The sequence below is a fragment of the Pyxicephalus adspersus genome, chromosome 1, assembly GCF_032062135.1.
Source record: "Pyxicephalus adspersus chromosome 1, UCB_Pads_2.0, whole genome shotgun sequence".
NCBI classification, from domain to species: domain Eukaryota; kingdom Metazoa; phylum Chordata; class Amphibia; order Anura; family Pyxicephalidae; genus Pyxicephalus; species Pyxicephalus adspersus.
The window spans coordinates 154060402-154082469 of NC_092858.1; the positions used below are offsets into that span (position 1 = coordinate 154060402).

Here is a 22068-nt window from a genome sequence, read left to right on the forward strand (position 1 = left end):
AATAAAATTTAAAATAACTTTAAAACAGACTTAAACAACATTGATAATGTGACCTCTTGTAAAGCCAGGGGATTCAGATCCTTTCCGTTAAACTGTTTTTTTGAAAAGACAGAGATTTTTTTTATAGAACTTTAACATTTTTTTTAATTATTTAAGGAGCTCTGATTAGGTGTTCCGTCCTATCTCTGAGTAGGAGAAAATACATTTAAAGTGGAACTAAACCACCCTATACTCACCTGGCCCTGTTCCATTGCATGTAGCCTCCATTTTCTTCCTTCTTCTCTTCTTAGATGCCAGCAGTCCTGGCAACTGCAGGGAAAGCCAAGTTAAGAATATATTTTGCAAAAGGGACATCCCTTTTTGCAATGAAGCCCTGCCAGGTCACTGGGGATGAGCAAGTGAAATTTTAAATTTCGATCTTGGGACGAATCGGGCCTTTCTCTCTTACAGAACATGTAAGCGAGAACGGCCTTGTGATTCGCCACAAGGTCGTGTTTTCGCCAAACTCAGATGAACTCTTAATGGAGCAACGCCATTGAGAGTTCACCTGCAGTCTCGGCTGATTGGAAGCATGCCTCAAATCAGCTGTGACAGCAAGTTCCCACGCACGTGACAGCAAGTTCCCGTGGGAACTGAACTCAGATGAACTCCACTGAGAGTTCATAGTAAAGTAAATAAACACTCCAGCAAGTCCCAACACTGGACCAAGTAAAGGTCCCAACACTGGACCCTGGGGTACACCACTAATAACCTTAGACCATTCAGAGTATGAATCATTAATTACAACTCTCTGGATGTGATCTTTAAGCCAGTTTTCTATCCATTTACAGATTTACTTTTCTAGACCTATCGACCTTAACTTGCATATAACCTGTCTTTGGGGTACAGTGTCAAATGCTTTAGCAAAGTCCAAGTACACTATATCAACAGCTATTCCACTGTCTACCTGTTTACTTACTTCCTCATAAAAAGAGAGTAAATTTGTTTGACAACTTCTGTCTTTCTTAAAGCCATGCTGACTATCACTTATAATATTATTTTCTAGCCAAAACTCCTCTATGTGGTTTTTTATCAAACTCTCTAGGACCTTTACAACTATACAACATTCTCCCTCATCCCTACTGGTCATTTTTGAATATGAATAAGGTCTTAAGCCATAATAAAAAGGGTTTCCATTTAGAACATGAAAGAAAGTAGCAGGTTCAGGTTAAAAAAGATGGGTGAATAGTCCTTGGAGAGGATCAAGTGAAGATTAAAGGTCCAGCCACATCGGGGAGCGCTGATATTGCAATGCTGGAGGGGTCCCATAGGAAGGAAAGTCTGCCATAATATGCAATTATATTGTGAGTGATCTTCTGGCTTTGAGACTCTGAAACCAAGAGCGAACAACAGAACTGAATTATGGTTATGTAAGTAAACTATAGGAAAGTCAAGAAGAGACTTGGTCATGTGTCCTGTCAACGTCACATGGCACATTATGGTGCTTTGTATTTTATTAAGAAGGAAGGGCTTTATAGGGTTTTGGTAGTTTAGCAGCATATGACAGGGACTGAATAGCAATATCTACCCCCCCCCCCCACACACACACACACACACACAAATGAATGAGCCACTATTTATCAATTATCTTACATTAGTGGGCAAAGTATACTTCAAAAAATGTTTAGACAAACTGGTTATGCAAATTTAATTAAACAGACAATTTTTTTGAATATGTAATTTATATCAGCCTAGATTTAAGCTTTTAGATATATTTTTTATGAGAAAATTGAAGAACTACTTAAATATTAAAATAATTTGGCTACCATGGACAAGTCCAGACAATGGCACATTTTTAAGGTGCTAAGATTTGTGACCAGAATCAGTCCCAGAAATTAAGGAAAGAGAGAGGAAAAAGCAACTAAATCTAATCAAATAGGGTAATTCAGATCTGTACAATGTGCAAAGCAAATGGCAAGCAGAGAAAACTAGGAGCACCTCAAATTAAATGCAAGGCAAGTTCTAGCACGCACTAAGCCCCAATGTTGTTCTATGCATAAGCAGGAGTACAATGTCAGCTCAGCTTCCTCGAAAAGATATAAAAACCCCTGCCGTGCTCTTGTAGTGGACTTGATGAATGCAAAACACACAACTGTATTATTTTTACACGCTGCATTACCATCACCGGATTGAGCAAATATGCTAAGTATAAAGAACACTTTTGTTCCAGAAAATGAAGTCATATTTGGTGATGTAGTAAATGTTACAAAATGGAGAAATGATTACATTCCTGGTGATTAATCAGATGGAGTGATAACAGAACAAAGGCTGGATGAAAGGAGTAGTAGATCTTTAACCTCCTTATTATCAAGGGCATCTTATATATTCGTGACAAGGCCATATTATCTCTTCTTTTTGCTTGTTGTCAGCCGAACAGGAATCATTTCAAAGGACTGTAGACCTATTTAAAAATGCAGCATGGAGAGCTATGGTATTGAATAGGCTGCAATGACCCACAAGGACCTAATTTCAGCACTGTACTCATTTCAGTGAAAAATTGATTCTGATTGGTTGGGTTTGGATTCTGTATTTTTGTACTCTATACAATTTAAACAATGCAAACTGTTAGTCAAACTGTAAGTAAACCTATATTGTCTGGATGCCCAACTTGATGCCTGGGAGCAATTTTTTTTCTTTTTAAGGTTTTCTATTTTATCCGATCTTTCATAATAAAACATTGTGATAAATATTAAATGTGGCACAAATTATTTTTAAAAAGGCTGTAGAGAGCTTTAATGTGAAAAAAAATACATTTAAAAAAGGTTGAACTGAAACAATCTCCAGCAATCTCAAGTAATAAAATCCTTGGTGGTCTCCTGAACCATCTTCCCAGTCTCCTAATTCCAGTAGGATGTATGCTATCACTAACTGTTCTTCTGTAGTATGCCTGTAGACCCTGGCCATATCTTCTTGCCCCTCTGCAGTATCTTACTTATTTAGCAAAGCTTTCAATGAATATGATGTGCATCACCTACACCTGAGATCCCCCCTTCCCCATGGCTAGTAAGTTGACCAACACCACCAAGTTTACCACAAGCACTGGAATAAAGTTTGTTAGAATTACTGAAAGCAACTCATATTTATATCAGCATCTATGTTGGTGTGTATCGTGTACTGCACTCTTACTACATAATGGCAATAATGTATTTTGATAACGTTGACCAGCCGCTACCTATTGGACATAAAACCCCAAGTGATTTTTTTTTCAGCCAGCTAGTATTTGCTAGCCCATTTCCAAGGAGTCACAACAAAGTTTTACCTAAACTAAAAGCAAGCCATGTCATGAGAAACTAGTATGTAATATTGTGTGCTTAATCTGAGTTCTTTGTAATCCTGAATACATCACTTATGCATCTCTACACTACTTAACTGCCTCTCTTTCTCTGCATTTGTACTACTAATCAAAGTCAGTTGTCAAAAATCAGAATTTGATTGGAGATTGTGAAAAATTAATGTAAAGTACGTAGACTGCAGTGAATCTTGTACTTCTTCCTTCATCTCTGGGTATCAGATACTCTCCTTATTCCTTTATAATAATATGGCCAGTACCATTAAATTATTCCCATGGCCAGATAAGTTTGAATTAAGTGATGCTGTTGTTAGTTTTACCTACCACTTGCCCCTTTCATGTCCTGGAGGCACTAAGGGATATATGATTCCCTAAGCTGGTGCCTTATTTGTCCTCTCTAAATCCAGCCATACTCCCACCCACACGCATGTATATAAGGGGGTTTCACACTATAATTAGCACCGTGGTCTGCTTTAGGTTTTTTATAAATGCAATACCCTGGCTGAGGATGACTGCTAAAGTCTGGCTGTTTTCCTAAATATTTCAGAAATTCATTGCCTAGTTCAGAATCCAATATCTGTAACCACCTTAACACTATCACCACATGATATTAAAATGGAAAAACTTGATTTAGGCCAATATTATACAAGCATTAATATGTTCACTTGTGAGTCCGCTTGATGTAATGCTATCATGATGTCATGATAACACTAGTGAAAGAATCAATAGCAAGCCAATAAGAAAGAGATAACAAATCCCTAATATAAAACATATGAGTGTTGGATGTTAAACCCTGCTCAGAGCTATGAAAAGTTTACTGCAAGTATTTATTTGGCTACAAAATCTATTAAATGAAAGCTGCAAAAATATCACAGATTTTTAAGTAATTGTAGTTTAGATGTACATTGTAAAAATAAAAACAAAAACATAATAACATTATCATATAAGTGAGTTTTGCTTCTCAACTTGAGTAATTAATTTCTGATGCAATTTCCAAACCTAACATTATCAGTCTATCTTGTTCATATCACTAATAAAAGCATAATTCCAGGCAAATAACAAATACATGCTTTAAAAACACATAAAAGAACAGATTTTTAAATCTTTTTTTATATTATAAATATTTCATATTGTGATTCATAGATCCTTGTCACACTTCAAAGATAGGCAACACCCTGAATTCCCCATTTTCAGCTTTCAGTGTCACATCTACATGAAATGATCATAATCCCTTGAAGATACTAAGCAGAAAGGTGACACTAAAAGCTGTAAAACTGAACCAGGAGGTAAATAAAATTTTTATGGGTAAGTGGATTGGCCTAATTCTTTGAATCTAGATGGACTGGGCAGAATGAAATATTCTTTGGCAGTTGAGACCATTGACATATTCGTTTCTCGTGCTCACACTTAAAGTGTATGTAAAAAAAATAAAGTGTTTTGTTATACCTAGAGTTAAAATACATGTAAATGCTACTGGAAATTCAGTTTAGCTCTGTGTCCTGTAATTTCCAGTAGCATCCTGTAAATGCTACTGGAAATTCAGTTTAGCTCTGTGTCCTGTATACTCTTTAGTGTTATTAGACACTGATTCCAATCCTGTACAGTTCACCACTGTGAACCACCAAATACCTTCTCTTTAGGTTACAGAAGTGGGCACAAGAGGCATGTCGTGCAATCCAAACACGCAGTACTGTATATCACGGAATAACCAGGTGAAAATAAAGTTAAAAGAGGCTGGAGAAAGAAAACTTTTACAGCCCCCACATTTAAGGACTGATTAGTTGCACTTAAAACACTTAATACATGCAACATTAAGTAGGTCAGTTTTTTTTTTCTCATTCACAAATGTTTTCTCATAGATAGATATATTAATAAAAAAGTACTGTGGGGATAATAGGATTTTACAAAAATACATAAACTGGCATTACATTATACTAATTCAAACTTCAAACAATGTAGAGATGTGAAGAAGACAGATAATATACTAAAAGAGAAGAATAAAAAATATAAGACTCCAGAATTTATAAAGACCATAAAAACATTTTTCCAGAAACACAACACAGTTAAAACTAACCCTCATTCATTTTCAGTTGCACTTTATTTTATATAAAAATAAGGCATAAATACTACTGAGATTATTACATACTTAGGGTCATTTTTAGGTTCAGTGAGCTTTTATTTGCTTCAAGCAAGGTTTTTATCCTCATATGAGCCTATAAAAACCTTCTTTAAGCAGGGTAAGTCAGAGGGAGCTAAAATTACAGGTTAAATGTACCTGCCAATGAATTCTGAATGATCTCAGAAGCCTATTGAACTAATGTCAAACTTACGATATTTACATAGGCCTAAAGCCCATGGACACAAGTTCTTATTTTGATTTCGGTGGAAAGTCATTAGGATAACCAGTGTGTGTCAAATTCTATATTACATGTTTGGTGAAGTTCCTCTCTCGTGCAGCGTTAGTAATAAAGGGATTAAATTATTGGAGGAACTTCATGCTAATGAATCTTTGGAGCTTCTAAAAAATGACTTTAGTACAATAGTTGCTTTAACTACACCAAAAACTAAAGTAAACACTTTTGGTCTGTTCTTTAAAGCATTGCTTCTACTTCAAATTAATGAACATTGGTATAATAAGGGGTCTATTATAAAGCAATATATCATGCCATTTAAAATAAATGAACCTGGAGGATTCTCTCACATAGAATGTTGATTAATTCCATATTCACTGCTTTATAAATAAGCCCAAGTCTCTGTTGTCTATCAGTGTGAAAGTGCTGTACATGCATTATGAACACAAAACATTTTGCTTAACGCATAACAGTTATGCAGCAGCATTACAACTGTACAAAATTAAAAATAACATATGCTGCAGTTTTGGCTTGCTGTATATTGGTAGTGAAATGGCTAAGGGCACGATTCATCTTTCCAAGAGATGATAGCAATGGAATCCTTGGGCTGACGTCAACCTTTGGTATTCCCATGGTTAAACACCCAAGCTCTTGCTGTTTATTGGAATCGACAGTAGCTTGTTTTAAATTAATAAGACAAGTTGTTGAATTATTTCTGTTATTTGTATTAAGAACATGCAAACCGTAATATAAAATTTGTAAGGTCATATTTCTTTTTAGGTAAAAAAAAGATCAACTATCATGTTGTTTTATAACTATAAAATGACTGATTATTACCTTGACAAGTGAACCCTCGCTCCTCATAACCAGGATTGCATAGACACTTCCCAATGGGCACCAACCATTCTCCTTCTGTGCTGCAATACATTTTGGGTGGATCTTCTTCTTTGGAATGGTTGACACAGGAACCTCTCACCTCCACCAATGAATGGGAGTCCATAGGTACAGTGTCTGGGAACATGGCTAAGTTCTTCACAGTGAAAGGACACTTTTTATAATATACCCGCACAGATACTAAGGCAACACAGGCGCCAACATCCTGAAAAGCCAAATATAGTCCTTTTTTACTGATAGGTCCCACTTCCCGAACCTCAGTGTTTAATTTCAGAATTCGATCTCCCAAGTCCATTTGGGTGAAGCTCTCATCAGCTGCGATTGTGTCAATCTTCGTAAACTGATGTTCCCGAAACTTGACCCCATGGTCCTCGTCTGACTCTAAGTAGTAAAGATTAAATGTTTCTTTACATGTTCCCAGTACAAGTGGGATGCTGTTGCAGTCTCGTAAGGTAAACTTTAGCTCAACATATATTTTTTGAGCTGCATTGCGGGGAATCCAGTTTGTCCTCAGCCAGTTATTTTGATTGTGGTCCATAACATTGCAGACTTGGTATGTCCTTATAGGAGTGTAGTGCTCATCCACCCCACTAATTTCTTCCCACTAAAAAGAAAAATAGAGAGAATAGGTGATGTATATAAAATGAATTAAACATATCTGACTAATAAACCATTTTTTTAGAGGCATATTTATAAAGAATTGGCATTTGGAAAGCAAGGATGTAGATGTGGGGTTCAAGAATTAGGAAGGAACTTTGGCTCTTTACTCTGGAGATATCATGTAAAAGTATTGGATCCACAACATTACTGCAACATTAACATATATTTTTAGGGTAATAAGGGCTTTTTAAGTTGCTCACATTAAATGTTGGATTATTGTTTTATATATGAGTAATACAGTAAAAAAACTGGTTATATTGAGGGGGTCACCAAATATTCCAGTCAAGGGACTAAGAAAGGAATTGTGGCTGATAATGTTATTGGCATTCCAAATGCATACAAGGTACCAGCCCATCAGGTTTCACTCTTCAACTGAGATACCACATTTGGGTTGTCAAAGTCATTTAATGTATGTCACCCATGTTTTATTGGTACATTTCTGATAAAACTGAGCACAAACTACCTCCATAGTACTGTGGTCATTTGTGCAAGCGAAGCCAAATGTGTACCAGTTCATTCCAATTGTCCCAGTCAATAATTTGGCAACGGATCCCAACTTCTAATGCAGAGAGGTGATTACCAAATACATCCACTACAGGTTCATTGCAGTCTATACTTTTTATATTTTCATTAGTAAGCAGCCTCTCATACCAATAAGATTCATCATTGAGACTCTTAATGTGGGTACACAAAGCATTATGCCAGGTCTGAATATGATTGCTCTGAAATACCGCAAACATTTAGATAAAACCCTTTGAACATTTAGATCTTTTGAATATCCAAAAAAAAATACAAGACATCACAAGAACATTAAAAAAGAATAAGTGATTAAAATGGGCGTAAAGGAGTAAGACAGCTATAGCTGATCCAGGCATGAGAACAATCGGGCATGAGAACAATCATGCTATGGTCCACTGGATGATGTTTAAAAGCGCAGCATGTAATCTGTTTCTTGCAGTCATTTTATTGTAATATATAATAACAGAAACAGCACCACAAACACATGATAAATAAGCCTTGCCATGAACCACAGCTCATATATCTGACGTGTTATCTATCCCATCCATCAAGTGTGACACTGGCGCTCTATGCAAATGGGACAGAAGAAAATGGTTCGGCAACACTAACAAAACATAGTCATGTTGTGCTCTATTATTATACATTATCAGCATACAGGGGAGCTGTGAAAATGGAATAATTCCTATAGGGTCCACCTTTTAGGTTTCTAAAGCAGTAGGAAACATCATTTTCAAATAGCTTTCTGCTATATTTTCTCTGTGATGGAATGCGTTCTATTTTACATTATCAGAATACAAAGTCCCACTGGGACCAACAATTCTTTTTAGTTGCCATGATTAATCATTTAGCTTGACCTTGTCAAAAGAATACAATATGGCTTCTGAGACCACGGCACCAGGCCCCAGTGAGCTCATGGACTTATGTTGATGGGAAGTGTATGTGGTTTTCAGCCAGAAAGCCCATGTGAACTAGCTTACTTTATTTAGAACTGAAACTGATATACATGGCACGGCCGAAAAAATCGGTGGCATGGCTAAAGTTTTTCTTGTAATTTTAGCTTTAGGCATGCATTATTTTTCCTTATTAGATACAGTTGTATTGTGAATTCTACATAGAGTACATACAGACTATAGAATTTCATCTGCACAACAAATACTAAGTATAACTTAATGGCAAGAGTAGAAGGATTTAGTGCGGAATGTCCACAATTAAACACAAAGACGATCGGATTACTGTGTCATTTTCCATGTACAGTAAGGGAGTTCCTTTACTAACTAGCATGTGTTTTATTACAGTAGAATTCTTTGCAAGAAAAATTTCTTCAGGTAATAAAAAATTTACATTTATGTGCTCTAAACTTGTTTTATTTTGTATAGTTTAGTTTTAGATGTGCACTTTAAAACAAAACCATTCTTAAAAAATAAACTTGATGTTTAAAGTTTAATATCAAATTAAAATTTTAAAAAAGGGTTTTAGTGTGACAAGGTACATCCTATAGAAACCAATTCTTACAACTTCACATAAAGCCTGCAAGAATGGCAGCTGAGCCTCAGCTCAGGGCCATCCCACAAGGGACCATTCCTCATTAAAACCATCAACCAGCATGTTCGTTGTAAACATTGAGCATTGTGGCATAACTGCTATCTACCCCATTCTGAAATACAGGAGACTACAAGGGACTGATACCAATTCAAAACCAGATTAATACATTAGTATTTTTTCTTTTTTTATATGATGTTTTATATGCATGCTTCATACTGTCTAGGGGGAATACATTTGGGGGAGTCAGAAATGGAAAATGATCTGGGGGTTCTGGTAGATCATAGACTTAATAACAGCATGCAATGCCAAGCTGCAATATCTAAAGCTAGTAAAGTACTTTCATTTAATAAAAGAGGAATAGACTGCAGAGATGGAGACATTATCCTGCCCCTGTACAAAGCATTGGTCAGACCACAACTGGAATATGCAGTCCAGTTTTGAGTGCAGAGAAGGGCAACTAAACTAATAAAAGTAATGGAGGAGCTCAGCTATGAGGAGAGATAAGCTGAACTGAATCTTTTTTCCCTTGAGAAGAGACATTTAAGGGGGGATATGATCACCCGGTATAAATAAATAAATGGTCCATATAGAGAACTCTCTTCCCCATTATTCACTTTGAGATCATTACAAAGGACAAGAGGGCATTCTTTGCGTCTGGAGGAAAAGAAGTTTCAGAAACTACTATAGATTGCTTTAAGAAAAAGCTGGATGTTTTTCTAGAAGCACAAAATATAACTGGGTATTAATGCTTTAGATTGCCTCATGGAATCAGGCAGGAATTTTTCCCTTGTTGAAGCAAATTGTACCTAGGGTTTTTTTTTGCCTTCATCTGGATAACTATGTCTTATAGGGTTTATTATCTGTGAAATGTTTATTTCCCTCATGGTTGAAACTTGGACTTAGGTTGAAAAAAGACATAACCTACTATGTAACTATGTTTTGCTGTTTTATTTCTTGTTTGCCTGGATTTCAGTTTAAAGGGATTTTTTTATTTTTTTCTATGCATTTCTGTACTTGGAAAATTATATTCCAGAACAAAACACAGGTTACCTGTCCAGGGTAGAAACCATCCCTCTACTAATTCACTCCTTCATTGTTATAGTAGACCTTTTTCAGCAGGGAAAAAAACTCAAGCTGAAAAATGTCTGTGGCTTTCAGATAATTGTGCTATATTTACAATTCTGGAAAGTATTTAAAACTTTGCAATGCCAAGCTGAATAAAGCTGGAAACACCAGCAGCTGCCTTTGTTCTGTATGGCAATTTTCCAAGTCCCAAATGTCTTATTTGTATACAATGGTATCTTGCCAGCTGTTTAATATTCATACCTAATAAATATAATTCAGAAGAATAAACAGAGACACATTAGTTTCTATCTTCACAACAGATCGTCTGAATATGATTTTTGTTTGTAGCAGTTAAATGGGCTCTTGAATAGATCTGAGTAAGCAATAATCTGTTTATATTAATGCATACACAATGTAATATCATTTTTAAATGTTAATGGTTTACAATATTTTAGAGGGTAGAAGACAATCCAAATCCAAAAGACAGATGCGTAACAATAACCTTCTTTATCTCCTGTAAGTTCTTATCACTTTTTATTTGTAGGCTACTTTATTTGGCTCTTATATTTCCAATGTTTTGTGTATTCCTTATTACTAGGGATGAGCGAGTTTTTAAAACTCAATCTCCGTTCTTACTTACCAAAATTGTAAGCGAGAATGGTCGGTGTAAATTTGCCATTCGAGCTTGAATTAACTCATTAGGCTGTGCTGATCAATGAATGTTTTTAGTGATAAACAGTTTTTAGTAATCCTCCCTCCTTTAGCATAATTTATGTAGGGTGGGCAGATATTCCTCTCTAAATGAATTTACTGTATTTATATTGTAAATGACTTAGACAACAGCATATTCTCCATATTACCGAAAGGGCACAGTTCATTCAAACATTGCCCAATACTATTCACTGATAATTAAAGCATATGGAACGTGTAAGAAAATGACATAACTTTTACATTTTTCATAGCCAGAGGCACCTGCCAAAATCCACAAGATATACAGAAAAGTGTGAAAACTTCTCTCCAGATAATTCTCACATTTCTGGTGTATATAAATGCATCTGTTTCATTCGTCACATTTCCATATGACTCGGCTCACACAATGTGCAGGTTATAAATATATGTGATTATGGTACTTCTAAGCTTAGCAGTTGCTGCATAGTAGATTTTTTCAGCATTGTTACCTTGACTGCTAGGATTGGTGATGAAAGTGTTAATTGATATTAGTGTTTTCTTTTACACAGACTGCTGTAGGTACATCAGATTTGGAACATATGATCCCTAGACCCACTGATTGGTGCAATTTATGGATTAATAAACCACTATGGAACAGTTAGAGTATTGGAATAAGTTGTACACCAGATTCATTAGAAGCCATATTATTTTTTACTACGTACTCCTTGGAAATGGGAGTATTATTTGTGGATTGTTGCAAATGTTCATTTTGGCTTTTAAGGCAGTTTTATTTTAAATTATTGATAATTATGTAGTACAAATATAAACTGAACAAAATAACACACACCACAGTACTACTTGCTTTCCTACTTATTAATTTATATTTTCTTTACTTAAGATTTCCACCAGATTTAATAACAGTACAAAAATGTAGAAAATAAAGTAACCACAGAATATGAAGAATATATTGTTTAAAAAGCAACTCCACCCAAGCTGCCAATGATGCTAATAATTTCATCTTTTTTGTGCCATTTGGCAACTTTATTTTAGCATTTAAAAATGATTTTATGGTATTTTACAAATTTGGGGTTTTTTAGGCTTTCAGCAAAAATATTTGCTTGTATAATAGCATGTAGTTCTAAATTAGGGTTAAAGCTGAAATCCAGGCTAAGCAAATGTGATCAAAATTAAAGTAGTATGTGTATTCATACTATTATATTGGTGAATATTGGTCTTTTTGTGTTTTTCTTCCAGATCTCTTCAGTAAATCATCATGGAACTTTGCGCCTGTACAGAAGCTTTCTCTTATTATGGCCAGTCACTACTACTCCTTCTCCTTCTTTATTCAATTTGGTCCAGTATTCACCCCCCGCCCCTACCATTTTCTATAATAGGTGGATTTGCTGGGATCTACCCACAGCACTGCTTTCTGCGCATGTGCAGCAGCGTTAAGATTGAACCACATTTACACAGTAATATCTGGGTTAGCAACTGCATTTGTTTTATACAAAATTGATTTATATCCTTTGTGTTGAGAAATATATTTAATCCCCATCGCCAATACCAGATCTTTAGAGATTGTCCAAGATGTGCCCTTAGCAATATTGTGGGAACATATGTGTGTTTGTACATCCACACTGTACACCCACCTTGCTATACATATGCTATCCTTACAACAGTCATGATTTCCGTTCATGAAGTCAGATTCATCTTATCAAAGAAATTGTAGGAACCTGGCAGCACAGAACCTACTTTTTGCAGAAACAGCAACTTTAGTACACATCCTAAATACCTACAGTATATGAATGCAGCATTACCTAATGGATTTGAATTTGATTCTTCATCTCCAGCTTTGAATATACATAGCTCTGCCACACAGTACAGCTCGGTATGGTAAGTTGGGAGATTTGTTCTTTCTGTCCTGCTTTTATTTTAAACACATCCTCACCCTCCTCATTCATTTTTTGCATTAATAAAAATGTAAACATATTACAATTATAAAAACACCAGAAAAGTGTTATGATTCAACACCAATATAAATATCTAAAAAGACAATCCCAATTTTTATCAGTTTCTCAACAGAAATTCAAACTGTAATACAAATAGAAGGAACACATTGCCAGGATGGCATGCCAGGTGCTTTTCGGTGGCACTCCCTACTAAGTGGGAAATCTCTCAGAAACAAAACATTGCAATATAAACAATATGCCTCTCTTAGCATCATTACAATCTCCAAATATGTATTAGTGGTAAGCCAATCTGTTATTCACCAACCTTAATACGGCGCTGAACAGATTATAAATGAAAACAGATCTGCTTTTAGATTGCAGGTAGTGAACTCCAACAACCAACCCCACATTGACCTGCACTGATTTCTGATTTACTGCGGTGCAGCAAACACTTTCCATAGTGGAAAACATTTCTGTCCTGCAACATCATTTCCCTACTGTGTGATATTTGTGAACCCTGGGGAAATAAACTAAATATGTATGAAGACACCTAAAGATGCTTTATAGCAGGGTTCTTCCAGAAGTTGCTGGCGGGTTCCTTAAACTGGGTCTGGGTGACCCCCTATTTATTGCTCCTGCAAAGTTCTGGAGCCAAAATCACTTGGTACAACCAGCTGCATGAATTTAATGATGTTTTTAGTTCTTCATATAGTTAATAGTCTTACCACCACTATAGGGGGCTTTTCTTTGCAAGTGTCACCAAATTAAATCTACTGACCCCCAATAAATCAGTTTTAGCAAGGATTTCCCGAGACCTAAAAATTATTTTGGCTTCCTCATGGGTAAAAAGCCTAAGATGGGCCACTCTATAGTGTGCTGAGCCAAACCAAAACTGTCATAAAATATATATTTTTTTACAGGGCCTGAATGTGCAGGTGTAACACAGCCTTGTACAGATGCTAAATTTTCATGCTCAAAAATGTATTAGCAATGATTTGGGTGAAAGTTTTAGGAACAATCGCAGTGCTTCTGCCAGGCATCTTGTTCTAAGGCTACGTACACATGTCCAATGGTTCTCGCCTGATAATCGGCTCAGGGCCGATATCAGACGAGAATCTGGCGTGTGTACAGCGCCCGTCGTCCATCGTCCGAATGACTGCCCTGGCTGATCCACAGACGATGGACGACGAACGATCCTAATGCAAGGGAAGGGGAAGAGCACGCAGCAGGGTGCCGCTCCGACGTTCTCCCCCTCCCCTCTCCATGGAGCAGATCGGTGCTGTATGTACAGAATCGTTCATGCATCGTGCAGTCCTTAGTCATTGGAAAGGATTGTGAAAGATCCTTTCCAACGACTATAATTGCACGTGTGTATGCGGCTTTAAGGGAAGAAAGGAATAAGAGAGAGAATAAGAAAAGACAACCATGGTGGGAACTACAATAGTCCCAGTTAGTGATTCTTTGTTTAGTGAACCCATAGTGCAGAATGCTAAACAATTAGACACTTAGATTGGATGCTTTATTTTCACCTGCGATGGGCCCAAAAATAATCTAGTGTCGCTGTAGACTTTTACATGTATTAATTTATTTTTACAATGATCACAGTACCATCTTTGTTCAGCCATTTTCCAGGGTTAGCATTTACTTCCAAGACAGAGATGGTGGGGCTGATTTATTAAAGCTCTCCAAGGCTGAAGAGGATACACTTTCATCAATGAAGCTGGGTGATCCAGCAAACCTGGAATGGATCTGGTCCAGGATTCAAAACATTTGCTAGGAAATAGCAAAAGACTTTGAAGAAATCCCTTCCAGGTTTGCTGGATCACCCAGCTTCACTGATGACACTGTATCCTCTCCAGCCTTGGAGGGCTTTAACAAGTCAGGCCTGGTGTTTTAGAGATAACACAACCACGTAGTCTGCGTTCCATTTCACCCCAGTGGTTTCAGTACAGTTGGGGATATGGCTCTGTGCAGGCAACTCATTTAACATAAGAATTTTTATTACATTCTTTTGCTCTTTTAATCCGATTCTTCCTAATATTTCCTATCGTTTTGAAGTAGCCCAAGAAGCTTTGTTGAGGCACAAAAATGAGACTCCAGCGCTAGAGCCACAATATGACATTGATTTGATCCTTTGCATTAAGTGTTTGAAATTGTAATTACAAATAGTCAGAGAGCAGACAGCTTTGCTAGTGATGAGATTAGGCTGCCACATGCGTTTGATAACCATAAATTAACACCTTGCCGATCTCACAGCTTGGGAGCTTGGGAGAAGGTGAAGAATAATGTGAAGAGTACTTAGTATGCAAGAAAATGCAAACTAGAGGAGGAAGTTAGAATGTGTTTTTCGCAACATTCCCATGGTTCTAATTACTTAGGAGGGCTGCTTTAAATATATTTGCTTAGAAACTCACCTTATAAAACAATGTGTTGTGATGTGTGCTCCTTTTTAGCATTACATTTTTGCTTTGTTGCTTTAGATAATACAATGTCTGGCACAAAAGACTTTATTGGACAATAAAATAGTTCATCTTGAAGACACAATAAGCATGAATGTAGAGCCTTACATAAAGGTAATCTAATTATTCTGTCATTCATTTCCTTAAACTATATAATAGAATGGAGCAGGTAGGTAGTATAAAATAAGTAATCCTAGGGGAATGCATAGCAATTTTCCATATACAGTGTGTCCTTTTCTATTATAATGGGGACTATTATTTTTTTTTTTTGGTACATGCATAAAAAATTTTGCATTTGAAGATCTTTCGTTAATATTTCCAGCTAGTGGGTGGACTTTTAGTTACTTAAAAGATTAACATTATTAATGTAGCTAAAAAAGGCCTATGGTTTAAGGAGCTCAATAGCTCAAGCTAAAATGTTTGAGATATTCATGTACCCTCTCCCATGTTTTGATCCCATTGGTCTGTCCAAAGACTGAAATGGAGAGAGAGGAAAAAAATCTTAGGATATAAGATATTACGATAAAGATAGAAGATTAAGATAAAGATATTAAGATATTACAACATTTGTGATGTTCTTACTCTTTAGAGCAACCATATTGCTCTGTGAATCCTGTGTCGTGGCTGAACTCTGTAACCAAGAACACCTTAATTGAAAAATGTGATAATTTTGAGATAAGATAGGGAAAATCTATATATAAAATATAAAGTGAAAATTCTGAGTTTAGGTACACTTAAAGATTCATTGCTGTATACTTTTAAAGCATACAATGTAACACTTTGCAATGAGATTTTGTGATGCTTCTAATGTGTTGCCAGGAAACCCTTGCTTCTGCTACAATTATCCTGAAGATAACTGCTTATTCTACCTTTCCAGTACTGCTGGATCCTTACCCCAATGGGCATCAGAACACTGGTCATAAGGGATCCAGTTATGACATCAGGTTATTTTACTAAAATGGCCACCTCCACACTGGAACTACCAGAAATCGGGGCAAAATAAGGACATGTTCAAATATAAGCTGCAGTGACCCTATATGCAAGTATTCCACCCTGCTGTTGCCGAATGGGGCAAAGCTTCCAAACTAAAGATAAAGGTTTATTTGTCAAAAACAAAATAAATGAAAGATATTAAGATATTAATAAAAAACTCAAACCATTGCAATTTTCCTTTAAAAAGACACTGCCACCTTGCCAAAACAGGTTGTCAAAGTGTCAAATTTAGACATATCAGAATATAACACAGAACATCTTCCAGTAATCTTAGATTAGTATAGGCAATGATTGGGAACTGACACAATATATATGTGTTCAAATATAAGTCTAAATTATTAAGTCCACACAACTTCAGAAAATGAATGCTATTATCTTTAAAAGTATACACAGCCCTGACATTGGAAACTATGGTATAATTAGAGGTAAGAGATTAATGAAAATATTATTATTATTGGGTAATAATTTCACTAAATTATTCCAGCTTGTCTGATCATTTTAGAGAGTTGCACGTGCAACCTCTTATTGCTAATTAACCTAAGATACACAAGGGACATCTTTGCTTTCCTGCATGGTAAATAAACAGTCTTTTTAACTACCTAACTTTAGTTTGTAGTTTCAAGCCTTTTCTTTTTCTTCTAGTTTAAAAAACAAGAGGAAGGTTTTTGTTCTTGTGTTCTACAGAGTTTAATCAGAGTTTTACTTTAAAGACCCATGTTGGACTATGGAAGGTCTGTAAATATCGTATAATGAGGGCTTTTTATACAACAAAAAATTGTTACACCATAACAATAGATAAATTATGTTTTTTTTCTGTCCAGTCCAGTTGTGTGCACCCCTGGACAAAGCTACAAGCCTAATGTTTAGAGATCGGACACATACCTCTAACTGTGACAGCCCGGACAGCCATCAACTTACTTTACTTACCTATCAATGTCCATCATTATGAATGGGCAGCCCGACATTGGAAACTTCTTATGGATATAGCAGAATTGATGAGCTGGAAACACAGATGAAGAAATCTGGGCACCAAAGTTTCTTAAACATATAACAAGAAATGGTGAAAGCTATAACTTGCCATAAAAGGGAAATATTAGTTTTAAATAGAATGACCTTTGTTATGTGATCATAAATCAAAAAGCTACAGAAAGATAAAATTACTTTAACAAAGTAAAAAACAGCATATAAGCACCTGAAATGTGCAGAGATTGATATTATTATAATAGTGTGTTCTATGCAGATACACTAGCAGGATAACTGATTCCTGTGTGGATATTATGCACATGCATGCATCTCAAGGGGAAAAAGTAGGGGAATAAAGTAGCAATAATAATGTCCACTCACTCCTCTTTCTGCATTATTCTGCATCAGTAAGTAATATGGTAACTGGAAATTATTTTAAAAATAGGTTCTTTTTTTCAACTGTTTCTTATAATCTTTCCTAATTAGGACTCTTTATGCTTTACTGAATGAACCCTTTAGTTCAAATATACTATTTTTAACATAAGTGAACTGATAAATTATAATAACACTGAGATCTCACTGCTGCATTTTTTCACCATACGCTAAGCAAGGGTTCTGCTCTGTGCTTGACTTTGGTTTTGCTGCTTTTTTTGCACACACACCTGGGAGAGGTATTTACCTTGCCTGCATTTTTTTGGAGTTGTGAGGGAAACCAGAGTGCCCAGAAGAATAGTTAGTTACCTGGCCAGGATGTGAACAGAACCCAGCACTGCAGAGGCAGGTGTGCCAGCTACTGAACCATGCCAGGTCGGTTTTTTCATGTATTCAGACACATTCAAAGTGCCCAATGCTCAAAAAATCACATAAGCATGTGCATAGGCACAAAATAGGTTCAAGGGTCCTGATTTATTAAAGTTCTCCAAAGCTGGAGAAAATACACTTTCATCAATGAAGCTGGGTAATCCAGCAAACCTGGAATAGATTTCCTAAAAGTCATAAGCTATTTGTTAGCAAACGTTTTCATTCCTGGACCAGAATCAATCCAGGTTTACTGGATCACCCAGCTTCACCAATGAAAGTGTATTCTCTCCAGCCTTGGAGAACTTTAAAAAATCAGGGCCAATGGGCCTGATTTATTAAAGCTCTCCAGGGCTGGAGAGAATACACTTTCACCAGTGAAGCTAGGTGATCAAGCAAACCAGGAATGGATTTCTTCAATATCATTTGCTATTTGCTAGCAAATGCTTTGAATCCTAGACCAGATCCATCCCAGGTTTGTTGGATCACCCAGCTTCACTGGTGAAAGTGTATTCTCTCTAGCCTTGGAGAGCTTTAATAAATCAGGGCCAATGTGTCTATACTATCTCCAATAAGCTCTACTAGGTCATGTACTGCTTGGCACTCATGTAATGGACCACTCATAATATTAACTGCGACATGGAACATGTGGTTCAATGAGAAGTTTGCTCCAATATTATTATAATTATTATTATTATTATTAGCCAGTATTATATAGCCCTGAGATATTACACAGTCACATGGCCTCCCAGCTTTTTTTTTTCTACTGTTCTACAATTGTATTGCCCTTCACAAGTGTGGAGGCGTATTACTGCCTTTAAATGGATCCTAAAGAGTTAATCCATCAGAATTAGTTTCTACCGTTGGAGGTATGTTAAAGGCAATAAATATGTGGTTTCTTAATCTGCCAACAAGTTCTGATGCTCCTTTCACATGTTTTCTAATATCTCCTCTGCTCCTTGTTTTAAGAAGCCTATCGATTACAAAGCCTAACAGCTTCAGCTAAAATTTAGATACAGATGTACATGAGTCAGTGGAATAGGACGTATCCCAAGGTCAGCTAGACACGACAGACAGTTACTGCATGCTGTCTGCTTAGATTATGCACACTGGATCTTGGTGCCAGGAGTCTCATATCAAATACTACCATAGCTAGGCTGAAAACAAATGTGTCCGCAGGAAATGAGATGGAAATGTCTGGGAGCATCAGTGGTGGACATCACTAGATGTCTTTTTGTGCAATGAAAAGTTTAAAGGTAACCTGCGGCCAGCTTATAGACATTCAAGCATTGAGGTATTTTTAACAAAAACAGAAAATGCAGCCTAAAACCATTAAGTAACTGAGCTTAAAAACAAGTCCTCAATGACCTAAGTAGGTATGACTATTGTGGAGCAATTAATTTGTGAACGTAAAGAAAAAAAAGTGTAAGATAATTCTTAATTGTAGAATAATACTTGTTTTGAGTCAGGATGGTAAGACTCATCATAATATAATTAGAAAATCTCCCCATGAAGAGAAAAACAGCACTAAAACCACTCAAACTACCACCAAAAGGATTTGTCCTCAGGTACACTTCAGTTTTTAATAGCTGAAAATGAAACACGTTATATTTGCCTTACAGAGCTTTACCTTCTACCTTCCCTGGAAACCCAGGCAAACCAATTCAAACGGAAAAAAGCAATTTCACTATTTATAAACCTCACTTACAAACAACATTAACATCATTTAACACAGCAGTGCACCACCCACACACTGCCAAGCAACTGTTTAGTGACAGCTAAAATATTCGAAGACGGTTCAGTGATTGTCTAAACAATGAGAGAATAACACTGACAACAATGGTACTTCCAGGCTGCAGAAAGGCTGCAATAAAATTGTATATGCTGTAATTTCACTTCATGTCTTCTGTGGGGTGAAATGTTTAGCTTCGAAAATCTAAAGGCTGAATGGCTTGGGAATGATAAAATACAAGAACAGGTAGACAAGTAGTAATTGAATGCTTCACTCAGAAGAAAAACATTGAATTTGCAAGGAAAAAACACACAACCCATCAATCTAATAACAAAGTATTTGAAGGGATAAAGAACAAGCACAACGTAATAAAGAATGTTGGCTGCAGCCTAAGAAAATGAAGATAATAGTGAACTAGTTGAAAGGACCAAAGCTGTTTTTTGAAATATTTTATTTCTTTCATTTCTGTGGGTCAAACACAAAATTGGCCTAAGTGGGATATATTTTATAGCGAGCCATGGTAAAAAAATAATGATATCATTGATCAGCGATAAGCTTTCCCACAGCTTATCATTCACCTTCTATGCTCAAAATGGGCAGCTCTCTGAGGCCTTTTATGCCTTTTAGGCCTCTACTCCTTGGCTGTAGTGAATGAGTTTTTTTTTCTCATAACCCTAAAGAATTGTTTCAATACTACAGGAAAGTGAATTGCCATGTATAGTCAGGATAAAAATTGGACAATGAGATGTAGGTATTACAATCTTGCTGTTGATATTTTGTTTCAATTATTAATTTATCCAATTAGCAATGAAAATAAGGAATGCAACTATGTAATGTAAGTAACTGTAGAAGTTGGGAGATTTTGTAACTTTGATGGAGAGTACCATCACACCAGAATTTCAAAAAAGATGTAAAAATTTGGTTTGTGAGGTCCTTTGATCAGGTTCATATATTTTATTGCCTCCCATGTTCACTGATGAATCGTTGAACAATTAAAGTCCCATAGACTGTATGCCTGAAAACTGAATTATGGTTATGTTCATAAAGTTTATCTTTATTAAGCAGACAAAAAAAATCTTTATTGATGAAAACCATTTCCTACCAAGCCAGGGAATCAACACACCTATACAACTCTGCAAAGAGCACATTTTCCTTCCGCCTCCTTGTGATGTAATGTAGATAAATGTAATTCTCTGTGTTTATGTATAGCGCTGTAGTTAGGTTAAACTTTATGTTAGGTCATGCACTGGGATTCTCAAGTGTAAATATATGTCGTCTTAGTGTGTGGGCCATGTAATACCAGTGCGACCCATATGTCAAACATGTAAACATTTGTATGCTAAATTAACAATGCATCCTTACATTGTGCTCGGCTGTGTATGTCCCCTGCAAACAAAATAATAAATTTAGTTCACCTTGTAACTTAAGAAAGACTTAAAAATATTTTCATGTATTCCAAAAAAAGTATTTCATATGGATGTTATTCCTGTTCCCTTTTACATGGCAAAATTAGAAGCATCTTGAACAAAGGCTCAGGGGCTGTTCCCTAAATGTCATTTAAACAGTGCTGACAAGCTCAAATGTGCGCGATGACAATGCTTTTAAATGATGGAGTAACTGCTTCCCAAACACTTAAAAAGAGTCAATGGAATGTTTATACAGCAATGGCAGGCCTGTAAATCAGATATTACTTAAAACAAATCCAAATTCATTGGTAGGTGGGATGTCACCGACTGGGGGTTCCCTGTGGACATTGGAAAAAGAGTGGTAATTATCCAGCTTGGTTTGCTGATATAGATAGCAGGATTATGGCAAATGAGGTCACATATAGTGAAACGTTAGCGTAACTTTAAAAATCTGGAAACATGTAGGCTTATTATTGAAAAAAAGCATACTATGCCTTTTCGGCAATAAAGGTTTTGTACTTGGCCATTTGCAATCCTTTTAAGATTGTTTCACTGAACTGTACACTTTCACTATGCACAAAAAATAATTTTCAGAACATTTCCAGAACCAGTCACAATGGCCTGAAATCCCAAACTTTGAAAAAGACCGGGTGAGGGAGCATGTAGACGTTGAATGACTGGAGGTTAGGTGCCTAAATCTGCTTTAACTTTCATTGGGAATGATTCACATGCAACCTTCT

The 22068-nt window shown here is 36.2% G+C and overlaps 1 protein-coding gene across 2 annotated transcripts in view; it reads right to left on the reverse strand.

The window, feature by feature from the left end:
* The window catches only part of EPHA3 (EPH receptor A3), a 242460-nt gene that overhangs the window by 159339 nt on the left and 61053 nt on the right, over positions 1-22068 (reverse strand). For both annotated transcript variants that reach the window (XM_072431795.1, XM_072431785.1), the window contains exon 3: positions 6517-7177. In XM_072431795.1, the coding sequence (XP_072287896.1) occupies positions 6517-7177 (661 nt within the window). The remainder of the gene's footprint in view (positions 1-6516; positions 7178-22068) is intronic.